Source organism: Peromyscus eremicus, chromosome 8a, assembly GCF_949786415.1.
Source record: "Peromyscus eremicus chromosome 8a, PerEre_H2_v1, whole genome shotgun sequence".
Taxonomy (NCBI): domain Eukaryota; kingdom Metazoa; phylum Chordata; class Mammalia; order Rodentia; family Cricetidae; genus Peromyscus; species Peromyscus eremicus.
Genome location: NC_081423.1, coordinates 61,138,914 through 61,160,948, shown reverse-complemented (window position 1 = coordinate 61,160,948; position 22,035 = coordinate 61,138,914). Strand labels below are relative to the sequence as shown.

General features: G+C 47.3%; 2 protein-coding genes across 3 annotated transcripts in view; both read right to left on the bottom strand.

Annotated features, from left to right (window-relative positions):
* Positions 1-15,560, bottom strand: part of Phf12 (PHD finger protein 12) — a 50,221-nt gene extending 34,661 nt beyond the window's left edge. For both annotated transcript variants that reach the window (XM_059271270.1, XM_059271271.1), the window contains exons 1-2: positions 15,365-15,560; positions 14,544-14,725 (exon numbers count right to left, since the gene is read on the bottom strand). In XM_059271270.1, the coding sequence (XP_059127253.1) occupies positions 14,544-14,725; positions 15,365-15,430 (248 nt within the window). In that variant the 5' untranslated portion in view covers positions 15,431-15,560. The remainder of the gene's footprint in view (positions 1-14,543; positions 14,726-15,364) is intronic.
* A 5,161-nt stretch (positions 15,561-20,721) lies between these two features.
* The window catches only part of Sez6 (seizure related 6 homolog), a 28,976-nt gene continuing 27,662 nt past the window's right edge, over positions 20,722-22,035 (bottom strand). The window contains exons 17-18 of the mRNA XM_059270676.1: positions 21,918-22,020; positions 20,722-21,764 (exon numbers count right to left, since the gene is read on the bottom strand). Of these exons, the coding sequence (XP_059126659.1) occupies positions 21,732-21,764; positions 21,918-22,020 (136 nt within the window). The 3' untranslated portion in view covers positions 20,722-21,731. The remainder of the gene's footprint in view (positions 21,765-21,917; positions 22,021-22,035) is intronic.

Below are 22,035 nucleotides of genomic sequence, written 5' to 3'. Positions count from 1 at the left end.
AGAGTTTCTCTGTGTAGCTTTGTGTCTCTCCTGGAACTCACTTGGTAGCCCAGGCTGGCCTCGAACTCACAGAGATCCGCCTGGCTCTGCCTCCCGAGTGCTGGGATTAAAGGCGTGCACCACCACCGCCCGGCCAGCTAAACTTCTTAAAAAATTAAAAATCTTCACGTTAGAAATATAGCTTAGTTGGTAAGTACTTGCCCAGCATTCCCAAGGCTGTGGGTTCAATCACTAGCATTGCACAGATCAAACTCAGCAATGCATGCCTGTTATCCTAGCTCTTGGAAGGCAGAGGCAGAAAGATGAGGATTTCAAGACTACCCTTGGCCATATAATGAGTTCTAGGCCCTGCTGGCTTACATGAGACCCTGCCTTGTGTAAGCAAAGAAAAGAAAAAATTCTTTTGAAACCTGGGGTCATTAATGTAGCCCAGGGCTTGTCATTCTCGTTTTCACCCTCCCACCACTCTTGAGTGACACTGGAAACTAAAACTAGTGTGCCTTGGGAATGCTAGGCAAGTGCTCCACTACTGAGGTATGTGTCAGCCTTGAGGCTGTTCTTGAACTCATGATATTCCTTCTTCAGGAGTGTACTAATTTAAAAATATTAAATGAAGAATTTCTAGCAACATATCCAAATGTAATACTTTAAGGGAATGAAATTTAAGTGTCAGCAAAACCAGCAAGCTTCTCCTGGACACCTGTGTGGACACTAGCTGTTATCTTTAGGTATGGCCTATCTCTCAAAGGCAAAGAAAACGGCCACATTGAAGGATACTGAGAGGGAAGTGTCTTGGGGTGCCTGAGTGAATTCTTTACTAGCCTAACCACTCACTCAAACACAGCTAAGGCCACAAAGTACATAAAAGTACAAGGACTATGGGTTTTTCCTGCAAAGCCTCAGTGGCAGTGTTAACAAGGAAACCAACCAAGTGCCAGACAACTACAAATGCCCCATTGAGAAACTTAGCTATCTGCGTCACTTCCACAGGCACACAATGCTTTCAAACTAGCTGACTGTGCCCCAAGTTTTACTGCCTTCCATGTAGAACTGGCTTGTGGCATCTTCTCAGCAAAGGGCACCTGGAGAAAAGCATGGCAAGTTAGTGCAGGAAGGGAGGAGGCAGGGAGAGTACTAGAGTTCTACCAGTGTTTGCCTCTGCCACCTCTGCTACAAGATAGGCCCAGTGCCACATGTCTGATCTCTCACCTGGCTGTTCTCGAATTTTTTGTAATAGATGGGCTGGCTTTACTCTTTCACCTCCTGGTAGATGCTACAGCCTACGTAACTTTGGGAAAGGGTCAACATTCTGGCCTCAACAGTAATTTTCTTTCTTCTTTTTTTGGTTTTTCAAGACAGGGTTTCTCTTTGTAGCCCTGGCTGTCCTGGAACTCACAGAGATCTGCCTGCCTCTGCCTCCCAAGTGCTGGCATTAAAGGCGTGCGCCACTTCACCTGGCAACAGTAACTTTCTAATACTCCAGGAGAATATTTTAATGTCAGGAAGAACAACTGTATATTTCATAAGAGTATCAGAGGTATGGAAAAACTAAAACCAAGTACTGTTCTGATGTCAAAATTGTTGTTTGGTTTGAGACAGTCTCACTGTAGCCCAGGTTGGCCTTGGATGTGTGAAATGCTGAGATTTCAGATGTGAGCCATCACACCTAGCTTCTGTCACCAAATTTTAGAGAATGAGACCTAGGAAAAGGCAACAGCCAGACCATACTCATAGAAACAACTGAGTAATCTGGGCCAGTTATTAATATTGAATATAAAACTCTATAAAGGCCTAGAAAGCTAAAAATACTAACAATATATTTTTCTGGTTTCTTTCTTTTTTTGAGACAAGGTCACACTATATATATAGCCCAGGCTGGCCCCAATCCTCCTGCTTTGGCTTGTGCGTGCACGAGTACGTACACACACGTGTGTACACACACACACACACACACACACACACACACACACACACACACAGTAATAAAAAAAATTGAACTTATTAGGCAGCAAGTTTTTACTTAATATTAAAGAGACGCTGGGTGGTGGTGGCGCACACCTTTAATCCCAGCATTTGGGGGACAGAGCTAGGCGAACTCTCTGTGAGTTTGAGGCCAGCCTGGTCTACAGAGCGAGATCCAGGACAGGCACCAAAACTACACAGAGAAACCCTGTCTGGGGGGGGGGGGGGGGGAAGAGACTTCTGCCTCACTTGCTACCCTCTGACAGAGGAGGGAGACAATTAATTGGGCCCTACAGCATCAGGCTTGTCCCCCCCCCCCATTCTACTCATAAACCTCAAAGCTCCCCATCCTTTAGGACTGAAGTGATCTGACACGCTGTCAGGCTGTGCTCTTGTGGTTTGATGCCACAGCTAAGCGGTGACTCGGGCTTCCAGACCCTGCAGTTACACCTCCAGTGACTGACCTATTTACAAGTTGAACACACTTCTCAGAGAACCATGATTTTTCCCTTTGGCTCACTTTGGGATATCTGTGCACATACAAAGTGAAGTAATGCAACAAGCACACAAGCCCGGATAGGAGTCATTTACCTTAACTGTGCTCACTTTGCTAACACACACCTTATTTCAACACCAAAAACCCCACAGCCTACAAAGACGTCTGATATTAACAGAATTAGCCAGGTCCATTTATTCGCTAGGTGAAGGACAGCTATACTGGGCAAAACCAGGAGGACCAGAGGAAGGATTAAGTCATCACAAATGACAGAACAAAGCAAGTATCAAACAGCTTAAGTCAGTGACAGAATTCTCCCTAAAATCATTTAAGAGGATACTTTCAAAAAACATGGCAAGCCAGGCGGTGGGGGCGTACACCTTTAGTCCCAGCACTGAGGCAGAGGCAGGTGGATTCTCTGTGAGTTCGAAGTCAGCCTGGGGTACAGAGTGGGTTCCAGGACAGTCAAGGCTACACAGAGAAACCCTGTCTGGAAAAAAGGAAAAAAAAAAAAAGCCCATGGTAGTGGAAAAAAAAGCAAGAGCGGATAGGTCCCTGTCACCTGATTTTATAATGCAGGGCCTCATCCCAGCTCATCCCAAGTTCTCTGTGTTTTACTAGCTTCTTTGCTCTGCACAAAGAAGACAGGAGAAAAATAATATCCAACATCTTTGTATGGGTCAGAACGGAGTGAAAACCTCCAATTCAGGTGTGCTGGTGTTGCTACAAGTTGGGTTTTACCTGGAACTCAAGCTTGTTAGTAATTTTGAGAGGTTCCCTGCCTGGCCTGGAATTGGAAGTGAGGTCTTCAGGCTGTGTTAAAAATCAACCCATGGAGAGTCCTCTCTTGTTCGTTCATGCAGGTTTCAGAAGGTGCCTCACACAGAGCAGACAGGGAAAGACCAGTGTTAGGTTCTGGCACTCCCCAACTTACTGGCACTCCACTGGTGTTTTGTCCTGTCAAAACCAGGAAACATTTTTGGGAGATATCCCATATTTATATAATTTTTCAGAAAAAAAAGGAAGGAAAAATTAAATACCAGAGTGATTAACATACAGGAAAGCAAATGTTATTACTGGAGGAAAGGAGTAGCCAGCCACATTTTGTATTAACTAAAGTATCATCCCCATAGAATAACCCATGTAGCATCGCTGTTCCCTAGCCAGTGTTTATTTTGCACGCCTCTCACTTGTAATCATGTGGGAAGAGCAGGAGGAAAAGCCAGTGGCTTTCAAGTCCTTTAGTGAATGTTCATTCAGTGCAAGAGCAAATGGAAGGCGAACTCGGAAGGAGTGGATGAAGTTTTTCATTACTTAGGAAATTGCATCAGTCTGTAAGATGTACTATAATTTACTTATTGTGAATGTAACAACTGTTCTATGTAGTAGTGAATTTGGTTCCTTCTTATTGATGGATTAAAATCAATAACTTCTATCTCATTCAACTTCTCCTACCATAGAGATATGCTAAAACCTCATCTTTGTTTTCACTTGCTTAGACCTACATTTAGAAATAACCTTCGGCTTCAGAGGATGAGGATTCTGATAGCGTGAAATCGAAGGCAGGAAAAACAGTCACCATCTTATTCTCCTTAACTGCTTGCAAGTCATGGGAAAAGCAGTCAACAAATGACTACCTGTGCATGTGTCCTGGGCATGGTGACAAACAGCACCACCACAGTGCCTTTCTAAAATGTGGTCTAGGACTTGTACTGAATACAATGTCCTCCTCTTTCAGGAAACTGGCAAGAGGACAGCTGTACTCCTGTCCAGTGTCCCCTGGGAGGCTAGCGTTATGTAGAGGTACTCTTATAAGTGTCACCTGTGTGAACGCCAATGCAGCTGATCATGTTGTACTCCCTGAGGGAGGCCCTTAAGTCAAAGGAGAAACCCAGTGCTGGGGGTGGGGGGAGTAGAGGAATGAGATAGAAGAACTTATTGATTTTAATCTGTCTTCCAATCTATTGATTTGGAATTCCGGCACCTTAAAGCAAGACTACTGGAGCTGGAGAAGTGGCTCAGTAGGCAAAAGGCTCTGGCCATGAAGCCTGATGACCTGAGTTTGATCCCTGGGACCTACATGGTAGACACAAAGACCTGACTCCCACAAGCTGTATCCTGACTCCCACGCAGGTGGTGAAAGTACCCACCCCACCCCTATTTAAACAAAATAAAACAAAAACCAAATACTGGTTTTAAGAAGCTTATACTGGGGGATGGAGAGATAGCCCACTGGTTAAGATCATGTATTGTTCTTGCAGAGGACTTGAGTTCAATTCCTAGCACCCATATCAGGCAGCTTACAACTGCTTGTAACTCTAGCTCCAGAGGATGGTCCTAACCTCAGGTACACGCACATATACAGATATATACACATGTACACATAAATAAATAATAATGAAAATATTTTTTTTTAAAAAAGAAGCTTGTACTAATTATAAGAGCCACTAGAAGCCTAAGGAGAATGTCCCACTAATGGCCCATTTAACCACACACCCAAGGAAGTATATGCGTGCGCACTGGAGATTAAAGACAAGTTCAGAGAAGGATTACCACTCTTACCCATAACCAAAAGCACACATTTATTGCCCTCTGTTTTCTGTTTTGTCACTTGCAAAAGAAAAAGATATAACTCATTCTCTCAAAATGATACCTGCATGTCAAAGTAGAAAAAATTGTCTTGATTCTATGAGCTACATAAACCTTGAGGCAAATATTCTCTACATTCTGATTCCTTATTTACTATCCTTTTGTTTATCTTTTATCTTTTTTAGGACAAGGTCTCATACAGACAAGGTGAACCTGACCGGATCCTCCTGCCTCTGCCTCCCAAGTGCTGAGATTACAAGGAATCACTACCACACTTGGCCCTAGTTATTACTACCCAAGTTTACATAAAGATATGTACAGACAAGTGAGTGTGCTGCAAGGCACAAAAGACAGATCTTGTTAACCAGTTCAAAAAGCTTAAAACTGATTGACATGGAGCTATTTCCACCCCAAGCTTTTACCAATCAAACTAAGGCAATTAAAAACTTTATACCTGGAGCTGGAGAGATGTCTCAGTGGTTGAGGACACGGACTGCTCTTTCTGAAGACTTGAGAGTTCAATTCCTAGCACCTACATGGTAGTTTACCACTCTGTAACTCCAGGACTGGAGGATCTGTCCCCTGGCCTCCGTGAGTATCACATACAAGGTATATAGACATACTTGCAGGAAAAACAGCCATGCATACATAAAAGTAAAATAAATAATTAAAAACTACAAAAATGGGGGGGAAAAAACAAACAAAACCCTTCCCTTTTGGGAACTGGAGAGATGACTCAGTGGTTAAGCATACCTACTACTTTTCCAGAAGATTATAGTTTAGTTCCTGACACCCGTTCCAGCAACCCAATCGGGTGCTCACAATCACCTATAACTCCAGTTGCAGGAAATTTGATGCCCTCTTTTGGCCTCCATACATACCTGATATACACTCATATAGACACACACACATACATGAATTATAAAATAATAATAATAATAATAAATAATAATAAATCTTAAAGAGGACCTGGGGTCAATTCCAAACAGCTACACGGGCAGCTCATGATGGTCTGTAACTAACAGTCCCAAGGGATCCAATACCTTCTTCTGGCCTCCATGGGTACCACACACGTGGCATGGACATGCATGCTGTCAAAACACCCATACACAAAAACAAAAACAAAAACAAGGCAGCCGGGCATGGTGGCACATACTTTTAATACCAGCACTCAGGAGGCAGAAAACATTTTTAAACTTAAACTCCAAGAGAAGTACTCATATATTCTGCCTAAATGTGGGCAGTGGGTTTTTGTTGTTTTTCTTTTTCACGTTTTTATGCTTTTTTAATTTATGGGTAGGAGGGTAGGGAATAAACACATGCCATTTCCTGGTTGTGAATGTCAAAGCAAAGCTTGTAGGAGTTGGTTCTCTCCTTTCGACATGCAGCTCCTGGGGTCACACTCAGGTCATCAAGCTGGGCAGCAAACACCTTTACTCACTTCTTTTTTTTAAGAGTTTCATGTTTCTAAGGCTGGCCTCAACCCCTGATCTTCCTGTTTGAGCACTGGAATCACAGGTGTGTACAAACCATGCCTGCTTTATGTAGTGCATATAGTGCTGGGGACTGAACGCAAGGCTTCCTGGATGCTAGCTAGGCAAGCAGTCTACCAATTGAGCTACAGCTCCAATTATTTCTTCTAGTGTAACTCCTAGCCTCAGATTTTTTTGCTAGGAGAGTCATCCAGAAATGTTGAAACAGTATTAAATCAAACCACATAGTAAGTAAAGTTCTCTTCAATGAGATGTACTACTTAAAAAACAAAATATACAAACACACATTTATTTATTGTGTGTGTATATATATATATATTTGCGTGGGATGTACATGGAGGTCAGAAGACAACCAGTACAAATTGGTTCTCTGAGCGGGGCGTGGTGGTGCACGCTATTAATCCCAGCACTCAGGAGGCAAAGGCAGGCCAATTTCTAAGTTCAAGGCCAGCTTGGTCTACAGAGTGAGTTCCAGGACAGCCAGGGCTACACAGAGTAACCCTGTCTCAAAAAGAACTGGTTCTCTGCCTCACATGTGGTTTACAGGGACAGAACTCAAATGTGGAGAGCAAGTGAAGTTCCGAATGACTGTGTGCTATTGACACGGGCACAGCCATGTCAAGGACCCCAGTGCCTCAGCCACGGGAATGACAAAGTCTTCCCAGGGCGAAACTCAAGAGGGATGGCAAAACTTGCCTCTGGCTCAAGTGCAAAAGTCAATAGTGTGTGCAGCCCACCCCGGGTGTTTTTGGCCTGAAGACTGTTCCTACTAAGGTTAGCTGAACCTGCCTCCTTGTTCAGCTGTACATAATACCCTGCCTTCTTGACATCTATATGTAATAATCCCATCCCCTTATTCAGCTAAGAGTAATAACCCTACCTCCTTGTTTAAATTATATATGTGTGTGTATATAATATATATATACACATATATATGTATAATACACACACACACACACACACACACACACATACATATATAAAACATTCTAATTCCAGCTCCAGAGGACCCAACATCCTCTCTGACCTCCTTTGGCACTAGGGTATTTGAAAATACACACACACACACACACACACACACACACACCAAAAGAAGAAAAGAGATAAGGGAAGTGAAAAGACACCCAACAGAATGAGAGAACATCTGCAAACCATACATCTGACTAGGGACTTGTATCTGAATCTCTTATAATCCAATAAATAATAATAACAACAATAAACAACTGGGATGTAGCTCAGTATTAGAATGTAAGGTCTTGGGTTTGATCATAATGCCAAAACATTTTTTTTGAAAAAGGCAGCTAGGCGGTGGTGCATGCTTTCAATCCCAGCACTCGGGAGGCAGAAACAGGTGGATCTCTGTGAGTTTGAGGCCTGGCCTACAGAGTGAGTTCCAGGACAGGCTTCAAAGCTACAGAGAAACCCTGTCTTAAAAAAAAGAAAAAAGAAAAAAGAAAATGGACAAAGGCAAAAACAAAACAAAACTAACCACCTGGCTGGGGATATAGTTAGGTGATAAAGTACTTGACCAGCATGTGAAAGGTCCTTAGATGGATCCCAGCACCAGAAAAACAACAAAACCTATCATTTCACAGAAAACTTACCTTCTTTCCTACTTTTAATATATCTATTTCCTTTTTAAACTCAAGCCATTTGGGCAACAAATACACCAAAATTATACCTCATTTGTCTTTAATTAAAAAAATTAGCCGGGCGGTGGTGGTGGTGCATGCTATTAGAACTAAAAACAGTTCAGTCACATGACAACATACAAGAATATGTAAGAGAGCCAGGCAGTGGTGGCGCACGCGTTTAATCCCAGCACTCGGGAGGCAGAGCCAGGTGGATCTCTGTGAGCTGCCATATGGGTGCTCAGAATCAAACCAAGGTCCACTGGAAGAGCAGCCAGTGCTTTTAGCACTGAGCCATCTCTCCAGCCCCTAGTCTAGTATTTTTAAACAATGAGTATCCTTTATCTTTGTACTGACTACACATCTAAGACTAACAGCCAAGCCCTATATTAAGTCAAAAAGCATGCATTATGAATCTGAGCTCAAGTTGAACACTCCTTTTTGAAGTGGACTGTTATAAACACATCTAGATCCCAATTCATCACAGTAAAGACAAAGTAAGTAAATAAAATAAGCATAAAACCAACTTAGGTTTGTTTATTGTGGGATGATATTAGTTCATGGAATAGAGTGAGGGAAAGGAATCCAAGACACTATCACCTGCAGTTCCTCAGGACCAGATCTCTAAGTACTTAGAAAGCAAATTCATGAGATTAAAAAAAAAACTACATTTTTTGCTGTTGTTGTTGTTTGTTTGGAGACAGAGTTTCTCTGCGTAGTTTTGGTACCTGTCCTGAATCTTGATCTGTAGACCAGGCTGGCCTCGAACTCACAGAGATCCACCTGCCTATGCCTCCCAAGTGCTGGGATTAAAGGTGTGTGCCACCACCGCCCAGCTAAACCTACATATTTTAATTCACTGGTTACCCACCTATTAGTCCAATGAACCAAACACAACATAATCAGAAAATTCTTAAAAGTTTAGAGGGAAAGATTTTTCAAGGCACAAAACTTGTAGATGCCATTGTATGTGTGAAACCTTTGTTATGACTCACTGGAAATTAAACATGCAAAACTCCAAGCTGAGCTTAGTTTTGCCTGCGCAGAGACCTTTTCACTCTTATTCTTCGAAAACATCATTTTGGATCTTGCTGCCAACACCAGAGAGAGGAAAGCCAGCCAACAATTCCAAATATAACACGCGGAGGCAAATGCTACAGAAATCTGTCTGACGGGAAGGGACCACGCTGAGATCTACTGAAGTGGATGCACTTCTCAATCAGACCATTTCGGTCCTGTCGGTTTGGAGCAGAATTCCATGAACCGTTTTAAGAGGAAACCACCCACTTTGCAGTAGCCTCCTCATTCCTGCTGCTCTGTGGCAGTCACTCTATCAGTGACAATAATCCTCCAACTCAAACAGAAAGACGATCAACTAGAGCTCCACCGTCAGCCTACTTTTCTTTAAGATTAAAATTAAGCTGGGTGGTGGCAGTGGCGCATACCTTTGATCCCAGCACTGGAAAGGCAGAGGCGGTGGATCTCTGAGTTAGAGGTCAACCTAATCTAGAGTGAGTTCCAGGACAGGCAGGGCCCAGGGCCACACAGAGAAACCCTGTCTTTAAAATAATAATAATAATAATAATAAAATAAATTAAAAATCATTTTATGTGTTTGGGTGTTTTGTCTACATATATGTCTACTTGTGTGCCTGATATCCACAGAAGCCAGAAGAGGGCATCAGATCACCTGGAAGCAGAGTTACAGATGGTTGTGAGCCACCCTGTGGGTGCCTGACTTGAACTTGGGTCCTCTGGAAGAGCAGCCAGTGCTTTTATCTGCTGAGCCATCTCTCCAGCCCAGCTATCCACTTTTTAACAGATTTTTAGGGATCTGTCTATGTAGATCAGATTTTCAGAAGGCTCAACTTACACACGACTATGACAAGAAGGTCAGGATCACCAGGGGACACTTGAAAACCTTCTAGTTTTCCAGGGGCAGGTGTAGTAACTCCTGTTATTACTCCAAGGTTATTAATACCAAGCACAGAATATTTCCTAACCCAGAGGATCATCACAGAAAACCCAGAAAAATGTAACTGGAATGACTTCCCACAGTGGATGAATCCCTGATAGAAAGGCATCACAAAAGCAAGTTGTGACCAGTCCTTTCCTCCGGTAAGGTGACTGATCTCAGAAAAATCTGTAGTTTAGTGCTGTGTCTTAAGCCCAAGAGATAAGGTTTGCCTAGTTATTACTTCTGTCTAGGCTTGGTATTTCCGGTTTACAATCTTGGCTACATGGGAAACTGTGGCAGGAGAGTTACCAGGCCCTAGCTAGGTTCAACCCCAAGTACCATCCTACCAAAAAGGAAGCACTTCTGGGACATTTTAATATCTACTGATTAAAACAGCCACACAAAGGACTTGTCTCACAGAGCTTTTCCTTTCTTTTTTCTGTTTGTTTTCTTTAGACAGGATCTTTCTATATAGCCCAGGCAGGCTTGGACTTCTCAATACTCTAGCCTCATCCTTTAGAATGCTGGGATTAAAGGCGTGCGCCACCACCGCCCAGCTGTCTCAGAGCTTTCAATGAAGAAAACAGCAGCACTGAAATTATGATCCAGAGCATTAATAAAATTCCAACCTCATTCTCATACACTCTGTAGATAAGGGGCACTATCCTTACTATGCTTATCTAAGTAAAACAGTCTCGGCCAGTTCAAAGGGAAAACAGGAGAAAATACAGTTATAGCAAACCTCACCCCCACATAAATAAGTAGTAACAGGAAAACTATTGAAAACACACTCAGGAATCAAAATCTCAGGCATTAACTGCTTGACCTTACAACTCTGGCTGAATTAGTACTTCAATTTTGTTGGAGAATGTGGCTTAAAACACAGAAAAGTGGGAAAACCCTCACTTAGGAAGTGAAAGCACCCAGGGCATTCTATTTATAAGATGGCTTCCTCCTCCTTCACTCATACTTAGAATGTTTTGTGATTTAGAGAGTAACTCAGATAAGTCAATGGTACATTCATCCAGTAGTGACACCTTCCAAGGGAGCACTGAAGATGTGAAACAAATCCTACCTCATTCACTACCATTTTCTTTTCTTTTTTTTTTTTTTTTTTTTTTTTTTTTTGGTTTTTCGAGACAGGGTTTCTCTGTGTAGCTTTGCCTTTCCTGGGACTCACTTGGTAGCCCAGGCTGGCCTCGAACTCACAGAGATCCGCCTGCCTCTGCCTCCCGAGTGCTGGGATTAAAGGCGTGCGCCGCCACCGCCCGGCTCACTACCATTTTCAAACCTCTGATTACCAGTTCTCATTCACGGTCTCAGAAAGAAAGGGAGGAAGTAATCAATGAAATGCATAGCCTGAGCAAGCCTGAGTCTCATCAACAACTAAAGTCCCTCCTCCTTTCTCCTTCTAGCTAAAGCAGAAACTGTAGTTAAAACTTGACAAGATTTATTATACTCATCTATTAAAAGATTCAGAGTTCAGCTTTTAAGAGTTTAAAAGCCCAACCTTAGGCAAAAAGATAGCATACTTTTTCCATGTCTCAATTTTTTTTTTTTTTTAAATTAAAGGTTATTTATTTTAGGAGCCAGCAAGATGTCTCAGGAGGTAAAGGTACTTGCTGCCAAACATGGCGACCTGACACCCTGAGTCCAATTCCTAGGAACCACAACAGTGGAGAGAACTGACTCCTGGGAGCTGTCCCCCAACTTCCACCTGTGCTCCACAGCACCCCAAAATAAAAAGGTTTTTTGTTTTTTTATTTGAGACAGGGTTTCTCTGTGTAACAGTCCTGGCTGTTCTGGAACCAGGCAAGCCTTGAGCTAACAGAGATCCACCTGCCTCTGCCTCCCAAGTGCTGGGACTAAAGGCTTGTGCCATCACATTCTGGCAATAAATGTAATTTTTAAAAAACTAAAACTAATGTGTATATGAGTGAAGGTACATGTGTCCAAGTGCATACTCCTAAGCAGAAAGGTCAGAGGGCACTGGGTGTCCTCCATTAGTCTCTGCCTATTTCTTTGAGAATTCTAGGTGTTTTCTCAGCTAAGCTATGACCTGGACCAACCTGGCTCCCAGCAAGGCTAGAAGCCAGTTAAGCGCCAGTAATCCCTTGTCTCTGCCCACCGCCCCCCCCACATACACCCAAGGCTGGAGCTAATGGCATATGCAAGACCCCCCAGTTTGCTGTGTGGGTGCTGGGATCTGAATTCTGTTCCTCATGATTGTGAAGCAAATGCTATTAAGATGCTTCAGATTCTTAATAAGGAATCACCAATCTTAGTTAACACCCACTTCACCCTAGGGGCAATAAATATTAGCCCAAACTTTAAATAATAATAATAAAAAAAAATACAGCTGGACATGGTGGTGCACACCTGTAATCCCAGTATTCAGGAGAGTGAGGCAGGATGATGGGCATAGATTGGAAGTCACCCTGGGCTATATAACAAGTACCAAGGTAAGCCAGACCAAACAGGGCTACACAGCCAGACTGTCTCAAAAATCATAGAAAAAGGAAGAAAGAGAAGAAATTTAAAACACAGCTTAGTAATATATCAAATAAGTACAATAAAAACCATAAGCAACACAGACTCAGGTACAAATTTCTCCTGTGCTCAAGAACAGCAAGGGAGAGCCAGGCATAATGATGTACACTTTGGAGGATGACTGAGTTCAAGGCCAAGCTGGGCTAACTTAACCCACACCCCAAACAAAAGACTAGCAAGAGAAACTGGATCAGATATTTTCTGCAGGTGGATTACATATGAAAGGAAGTAAAGGCTAAAAACAAAACCCACAGGCCCTTACTACTGGCATTACTCACTTCATAATAAAAATTTAAAGGCCAGTAGCAAAGCTTCCTCCAGGATAATAATTTTTGTCCCTGGAACATTACAAACCAAGATGAGGTGTGCCCTCCTAGGCAAAAGTGTCTTGGGATTAGTAATGGGAATGTCCCACACAACTCCTGACCACAGTCTTAACTGGCCCAGTATCAGTCATCTGTCTAATAAAACCTGCAATTAGTACAAATATAGCAGGCATTATTCCACAAATCAAGAGATGGACTGTGGATGGAACTGGGGAGAGAGCCCTTAAACATTTTTTTTATAAAACAAGCGGCTTTAAAATGGGCAACACCAGCTAAAAAGAGCAGCACAAAAAGAAAAAAACAAAAACCAAATCAAGAGAAAACAAAAACCCAGGATCCCCTCCCTCCCAATCTACGTGGGAACAAACAGAACAGCCCTACCGGACCCAGGAGCCCTTTCCTCCCAGACACTAGCCTCAGTCAACTGTTGCTGAACAGAACAAGAGGCTATTTGGGTTCCAAGTGCAGATGTGGGATTTTTGTGCAGGGCAGAAAGGTGGTCTCCTGGCAGAAGATAGTGTAAACTATCGTTTTTGCCGGATTGTTCTGCGATGAGAAGGATCAAGCACCCGGCGATCAACCCCTCCCCTCCCCCCATTCAGTTGGGGTGAGAGAACGAGCAGCTTTCCAGCTCTCAGCTCCTTAAAACTGCCTTTCCGGAGCCATCAAATACAATCCTGCCCCAGCAGCAAAGAATTTTGCGGCGAAGGGCTCGTTGATCCAGAGCAGGGAAGAGAAATCGGCGCCCAAGGGCAATTTTAATTGTCTAACTCGGCCCGATTTCCTAAGAGGCAGCAGAGCAGGGAGGGAGGAGGGAAGAGGGAGGAGGGAGGCAGCTCTGGAGTGGCAACAGGGGGCAAGCTGCAGAGAAAGGGATCAAGCCGGCGAGATCCTAGCCCTGGCCCTCGAGGAGCTGCTGCAAAAAGGGCTCAAGGGCTACCCCCACCGTTCTCCCAGAGACGTTTGCAAATCATATATGCAGCCAAAATGGCGCTGAGAATAAAAATATAATTTAAAGGCAGGTCGCCATATTGTAAACAGAAAGGCAGAGAAGTGGACTCGAGAGACACCCTCCATGATTTCCTACATCGGCGCAAGTACCCGCTCGCCTGGGTCTGGACCAGGGCGAACTGGGTGGCCGAGGGCTCCGCGCACCAACCCCAAGGAGAGCTCAGGCAGGCAGGAGCCCTGAGGGCGGCGGGAGCGCGCGGCCGCCAAGCGGCACTGGACCTGGAGCTCCTCCCCTTCCTCCCCCGCCGCCGCTGCCGGCCGCACTCGGCCCCATCAGTCCCAGCACCCTATCTACTTCCAATCTCAGATGGGGCTCACCTCACTCCTCCCAACCCCCACCCCGGGGTCACGCCGCTGCTCCTTCCAGCAAATCGTCCGGATTCCGGCAGAAGCCGGGATCGCAGAGGCGCTCGCCCCCGCGGCTGCAGTCAGCTAGCGGCTGCAAGCGCCCGTTATTTCTGCAGGCCTGGTGAAGGAATGTGCCGAGTAGGGTCTGCCAACGGGCTCCAAAGGGGTCCCCAGCCCTTACCAGCACTGGAGGTGGAAGGCGGCAGGGCAGTGGTCGCAGCACAGGAGATCCCCGCCTTCCTTGCAGCTATCACAGCTGTCGTGGTTGGTGGCCCTGCCGCTTCTCCGGGACTCTTTCTCCGGCTTCCGACTCCGCTTTTCCGTCTCGTCCGTCTTGGGGGGAGCCAGCAGAGCTTGGATTTGCTGCACACACATACAAACGGCATGTGTGCACATTCGGAGTTCCCGGGCGGCCCGTAGTCCCCGAGGCGCGGCTTCCCCGTCACCCACCCCTCTTCCCCCTTTTGTCCTTCTTCCTCCCATCCAGGCTGCTTCCAGAACCTCTCGGTCCCCGGAACCAGGGGGAGCCCACCCTAACTGCGTTCCTGCAGCACAACAACGAGAAAAGCTCCTTCCAAATGGGGAGGATCAGGGTAGGGGGATGGGGAGAGGGTGCGCGGTTCCCTTCTCGCCACTTCCTTGTATGGACAGTGGGGGACTCCAAAGCCCGGCTCCGGAGAGGCCCGAAGCTTGGTACCCGGACGTGCAGGGGGAAGCACAAAGGGGCCGACAAGAAGGGGGTGGGGAGGCCTGCCGGTGCAATGAAATGGAGTGGGCTGAAGCCTCAGGAGAGCAAATCGAGGGCGGCGGGTAGGTGAAACTGCTGCAAACATCCTCGGAAGCTCAGGCTCAGTCCCCCAAATTGCAAAGATGGGAGGGAGAGACTGGATGAGGAAGAACCCCCCCCTTCCCCGGCCCTCTGGCGCTTCGAGCTTAGGGCCGGCTTTGTGGGGCGGAGGTTCCCTCCCAGCACTGGGGGAAGGGGATGAGGGCCACTCTTACCTCCATCAGCCCCCCCGACGTGTCCAAGTCGTATACGATCGTCTTGGTCTCCATTTTCTCCCACATTCATCCACCTCCTGGGCTGGGCGCTCTCTGCTCCGGCCCCCCCAGCCCCGGGGGGAGGGGGGAGGCGGGGGAAGGGGGCACTCCTGACCCCCGACCCCTTTCTCTCTTCCCAACACAGGTTCCGACTTCCTCGCCCTGGCTCCCCCCCACCCCCCGGCCCCCAGTCCCTGAGACGGCAGCGTCCTCCCCAAGGGCCGTGAGAGGGGAGCAACCCCTCAGCCCCGGCCCGGCGGCTGGCTGCACAGTGGGTCCCGGCTTGGGGGGTCAGGCCTCGGCGGGGCCTAGGCCCACAGGCTAAAGCTGGCGCTGGCGACCGCTGGTCCGGCCGGGAAGGCTGGAGGGCGCTGCCATCCCGGGATTGGGGGACCGGAGGGGGGGTGAGAGGTTAGGTGAGGTTGTGAGACGTGAGGTGACTCGGGGGAGGATGATGGGGGGTGGTCCCCGGGCTCCGCCTCTCGCCGCTGCCGCCGTCTGCGTCCCGGCTGCCGCGCACTTGGCGCAAACTTACCGCGAGCGCCCGCAAAGCCACCCGCGCAGGCGCCCCGGGATCGCCGCTCGCCGCGCGCAACCGCAGTGACAGCCGGCGGCCGGGCTCCCGCGCAGCCGCGGTGATGGGGTACCCCCCTGCGCGCAGCCGCGCTGGCATTCGTCTGGAGCCCAGAAGCACCGCCTTCCTGCCGTGCGCCAGCGTACTGAGTCAAAAGGGCGGGACCCGAGGCCTCGCTCAGGCGCCTGGGAAAGCGCGTAGGGGTCATGGCGCAGCCGCAGGAACTTGGGGACGCTTCGCCCATTGGTGTTTGTGTGCGGACCGTGGGCTGTGTTCCCGCGCAGGCGTGTTGGGTTGCCACCCTCCCGTCCCTTAACAACGCACCCGCCTCACGCGCAGGCGTATTGTCACCTGGCGGCCTGCACAAGAAAGCTTCTCCTTTCGCCATTTTGGCAATGGGATTTGGGCTACCATGCCCTTGGAGTCCTCAGTCACCGAGATGTGAGGTTGTATGGCGCTGGTATGCTGTCGGCGGCAGTAGTACTCATAGGGATGTTGTAGTGGATTGTTTGCCTTCAGCATCAGGTGTGGCTGGAGCAGGCCGCCATATTGGTAAAGGAAAAAAAAAAAAAAGCCATTGCGACAAAAAAAGACGCTTTGGGTGGCGGTTTGGATGGCTGCTGTTTCCACTTAACTCCCGCCCTCGACACTTAATTTTAGCACGAACATCGCTGCCTTGCATCGCGATGGAACCAAGGACAGTTGAAGCTGTCTCTTACTACCCTCTCTTAACCACTGTCCCTGAGAACCACTCTTAAAGAGGAAGTCAAAAACCCCAACAGTCCGTAATCCTGACAACGCCCAGCTACCTGCCTACAGCTGACTTCAATCCCCAACTTGCAACGCGCAGTATTCAAGGGTGAACGGGAACGCATTGCACCCTGGGAGTAAGAATCGCGATGGGTCTGATGAGTTGTGGGAGTTGTAGTTTCATATGCAGACGCTGCACTGTACCGTAGGCTGTCTGGGGCCGGGGGGTGGGGAGCCTGCTGGGAAGGGTACTGGGATTTGTAGTTTGAGCCCCTCGCCTCAAATTCTGGGTAGAGAGACATATTTCTCTTTGGGTGTGCGCTGTTATCCCCTTATTACCGCCTTCCGATATGGACAGATACTTCTGCCTAACTGCGGATGAAGCAATTGAGAAGGGGACTGGATGAATAAACCCCACTAGACGTTAATTAACATTGGTGACAATACAACTGTGTCCTGCCTTTCATCTTTTTTCTCCCTTTCCCTCTCTCCCTCCCTTCCTCCCTTTCTTTCTTCCTTCCTTCCTTCCTTCCTTCCTTCCTTTCTTTCCTTCGTTCTTTTCTTTCTTTATTTTTTTTTTCTCTAAAGACAGTCTTACTCTAAAGCCCTAGCTGGCCTAGAACTCGCTATGTAGACCAGGTTGGCCATGAACTCACAGAAATCCGACTACCTCTGCTTCTGGTTCCATTTCTGGGATTAACAGGTGTTACTGTTGCTACTATGCCCGGCTGTTCATAAACTCTTTTTTTTTTTTTTTTTTTTTTTGGTTTTTCGAGACAGGGTTTCTCTGTGTAGCTTTGCGCCTTTCCTGGAACTCACTTGGTAGCCCAAGCTGGCCTCGAACTCACAGAGATCCACCTGGCTCTGCCTCCCGAGTGCTGGGATTAAAGGCGTGCGCCACCACCGCCCGGCTCATAAACTCTTTTCTTCTTCTTCTTCTTCTTCTTCTTCTTCTTCTTCTTCTTCTTCTTCTTCTTCTTCTTCTTCTCCCTCTCCTCCTCCTTCTCTTTCTCCTCCTCCTCCTCCTCCTCCTCCGTTTTTCTTTTTTCTTTTCTTTCTTTTTTTTTGTTTTTCCGAGACAGGGTTTCTCTGTGTAGCTTTACGCCTTTCCTGGATCTCGCTCAGTAGACCAGGCTGGCCTCGAACTCACAGAGATCCGCCTGGCTCTGCCTCCCGAGTGCTGGGATTAAAGACGTGCGCCGCCACCACCACCGCCCGGCTCATTTTTCGAGATAAGGTTTCTCTGTGTAACAGCTCTGGCTGTCCTGGAATTCGTTCTGTAGACCAGGCTGGCCTCAGACTCAGGGAGATCCACCTGCCTCTACCTCTCGAGTGGTGGGATCAAAGGTGTGCACCATCACCACCCGACATCTAAACTCATTTTTAAAAAAGATTTATTTATTTTTATGTGCATTGGTGTTTTGCCTGCTTGTATGTCTGTGTGAGGGAGCCAGATTCCTTGGAACTGAGATGCAGACAGTTGTGAGCTGCCATGTGGGTGCTAGGAATTGAACCCAGGTCCTTTGGAAGAGCAGCCAGGGCCCTTAACCTCTAAGCCATCTCTTCACCCCCCACCTAAACTCATTTTTATGTTACTGCACACATCATTCTCAGAGTCGTAAAACTGGAAAGGACACAGAGACTATTTGATTTAAACTCTTCATTTCCAGATACACAGAGTGAAGCAGTGATTTGCTTAGGTTTCGTAGTGCATTTATAGAAAACCTAAAAAGGAAACATTTCTTGATTCATAGGTCAGATGTGTCCACTACACCATGTTTACTGTCTCTGAGGAACTGTTGCTCCTCCTTTTAGGACAGTCAGAACTATAGGTCAAAACGGATATGGATAACTGTGTGAAGTTTTAGGTGTGTGTGTGGCTTTGTACTTCTCCGGTGGCCCTGTGTTGGTCCCTGGAAAGACTAAGGCCACGCAGAAGTGGAGAATGTCGTGCAAATTGGCAGCTCTCTGACTTCCATCGTCGCCATGGCCACAATAGATTAGTAGCTATAGGACTGAGATGTGACTCTCAGAGGAGAGGGCTGAGATAGGTTCCTTGAACGAAGAGGCCGGGCTTTATGCCGCCTTGGTGCCACGTGACCTCAGAAGTTGAAACCTCATATGGCCTCTCTCATTGGCTTCCTTCCTGCACCCAGAGCACAGCTGTGCTGCTGTGTCAGCCTGAAGGTATTACTGGACAGAGAAGTGAGCTGCTGGCACATGCCCAGTGAGCAAGGCTTCGCTTTGAGCAACACAGTCGTTGCAGCTGAAGACAGGAGCGGGCAATGGGCTAATGAGGAAAATGAGAGTTGGCTCTGTTGACAGGTGCCAGAGGAACAAATCACTCCACACACCTTTCTTTTGGAGCCTGAAGGATGAGGTCAGCCCAGTGAGGGGCAGGACTTGGTGCCACCTTGGAGAGCTCCAGCTCAGGGTGTTCAAGGGGACTCCAGGAAAGAGAGCAGGTGGGATGCAGAAGCCTTTGGAAGCGACCTCTTGTGGTCAACCTAGGTATTGCACTGTGAACGAACTGGAACCACCACCACCACCCCACCTCCCACCCCACCCCACCCCCGACGTGTGTGTGTGTGTGTGCGCGGCTTAGAGGCAGAGAGGCTGGGAGGAATTTCTGGTCCACAACTACATCTTCCCGGTGAAGATTGTAGGAGCAGAAAGTGCTAGTGGGTGCTGGTCTTCCTTTCAGGGATTTTTGTCTTTTATCTTCCGATTGCCCATAATTCTCTATTGCCTCCCTCCTGGGAAGATACTTTCATCTCTGAAGGCTTTAGGGGCCATAGAGAAGGGGCAAGCCACCACTTCTTAAAATTTATTTAATTATTTATTTTTGTTTTTTTGAAATAGGGTTTCTCTGTGTAAAAGCCCTGGCTGTCCTGGAACTCACTTTGTAGACCAGGTTGGCCTCAGACTCAGGGAGATCCACCTGCCTTGGCCTCCCGAGTACTGGATACACTTTATTTTTATTTTCTGACTTTTACTAGATAGGATTTTTGTGTGTGTGTGTGTAGCCCGCTGTCCTGTAGACCAGACAGGCCTTGAATTCAGAGATCTGCCTACCTCTGCCTCCCGAGTGCTGGGATTAAAGGCATGGGCCACCACCACCCACCTTCTTTTATTTTTTGAGATTATAATATAATTACATCATTCCTCCTTTCCTTTTCCTCCTTCCAACTCCCCTCATATACGCCTTCTTGCTCTTTTTCAAATTCATGACATCTTTTAAAATTAATTGTTGTCATATACATATGTGACTACACACACACACACACACACACACACACACACACACACACACACATTTCTAAATACATAAGTACAACCTGCTCAGTCTGTATAATGTTACTTGTATGTATATTTCCAGCAGCCACTTTACACTTGATCTTAGCCAAAAGGCCGAGAAGCGATTTCCGCAGCCACTTTAAAGAGCCGATGGAGAGGGCTCTTGCCTGTGCCCCCAGGGTGCCCTGTCACCCTGCTCACAGTCTGGATATTTTCTGAGGCCAATCCAAGTTAGCCAGTTTGTGTACAAGGGTTCCATCTGATTCTAGTCTCTCAAGCTTCACTTGGTAGGAAGCAGCAGAAGGAAAGTTGCACCAGACTTGGGGCCTTGTCAGCAGTCCAGCGGTACTAAAGGGGTTTGGGACTGGGCCAATCTATAGTTCTAGCCACTGCAAAGAGGAGGAAATGAAGCATTGGGGTGGATGAGCACTTGAGTTAGCGAGTCCCCACATCCCTGTGCTATTAACCACCAGGGACTCTCACTTGAGCAGCCATCTGTGACACTAATGTCTTTGGGGCAGTGTTGCCTAATGAACTATATATAACACTTTTTCTCATAAAATCTGGGGGTGGATTGATTGGTGGGTCCAGCAGGTCTTCGCATGCCAAGATCTACATCACATTCATCTACCACCTCTCTTCCCTCCAAGAAAGCACTGTTCACACTGCTGAATTGTTTTTTCCAAAAAATGCCATTTTAATAAGGAAACAACAGAAATAAAAGATTGTTCTCTGGCTGGAGCCCAGATCCCATATAATACATCATATGTACAAAGTGGCCTTCGGTCTGGACTGGGCTTCCTCCTGGGGATTTCTGACTTCAGTTCTGTGCCACATTCCTGGGTCCTTGGACTTCTGCTCCTCTCCAGAATGTACCTGCCCTCTCCTGGTGTGCCATAACACAGTGGCAGGAAGGAGGTGCATGGTGAGTGGCTCAAAAGAGGGACTCGTGGGAAAGGGGGGCATTTGTGACAGCCAGATAAACATCAAGGAAGGTCTGTCCCTCCTCAGAGTAGAGGGATGCTGGGGAGCAGTAGGGTGTCCTGCTTTGGTGTGGAGCATGAGTGTCCAGTGAAGCCCAACCTGAGCTTGGGACAGAGTCCCTGAACCTTTTAAGATTCCTTAAAATCCTCCCCTCCCCGGGACAGGGCAGAAGGCATAACTCCAATTCTGAGCCTTTAGAGAAGACTAGACATCGCCCTGAGGGGCTGGTGTTGGCATGCCAGGACTACCAAAAGGTCACCATTGAGAATCATCTTGGCCACTGGTGATGGCCCTGTGAGGGGCACTCTGGTCCCATTTCCACTGCTGCAAACCAGCTCTTCCGGAGTCCCCACATGCCAGGGCTGGATGATGGCAATGTGTAGAAAGTGCCTCTGCTCTGCCTGAAGTTTCCAGGCCTGAGGGCCAGTGCATAAGAGAAGCAGGAGAATGTTGGCTGGTGGTAATGTGCTCCAGCTATGTTCGATCCAAGTCAGGTGCTCCCTGACTTGGACCCAAAGTGGGCAGTGGCTCCGAGAAAATAGGTCACTGTGGGCATTGCAGGCAGGGAAGGGCACAACTTCTTGAGGGATTGGTGGTGTCTCTTCCCAGGTGGTATGTACAGGAGGTGAAGGGACAGCAGAGAGCCGGCAGCCCTGCCACTGGCCTGCCTGTGATGCAGGCCTGCGGGCGCATCCACAGGCTGCTCCCACCTAGATGGACACTTCATATTCTCTCGTCTCCTGCGAAGGAAAGAGACTGCGGGGAGTTGGACACTTGTGGAAGACTGGTTGGGTCAGAACCCACCTTCCCAAGGCAAAGGTGGGCCTTGGCAGGACCCACAGGGATCCCCACCCAAGGGAGCAAAGAACTGAGTCCTGAAGAGGTATCCAGGCCAGCATGGATACTTACTCCAGTCTCGTAAGTTGGGTTGTCAAATGCTGACTCCACCGTGATGCGGTTATAGGGGCGAGGATGAGTTCGGGGAAGCTGCAGGGGACTTTTCCCCTGGAGCCTGTGAGAACAGAGG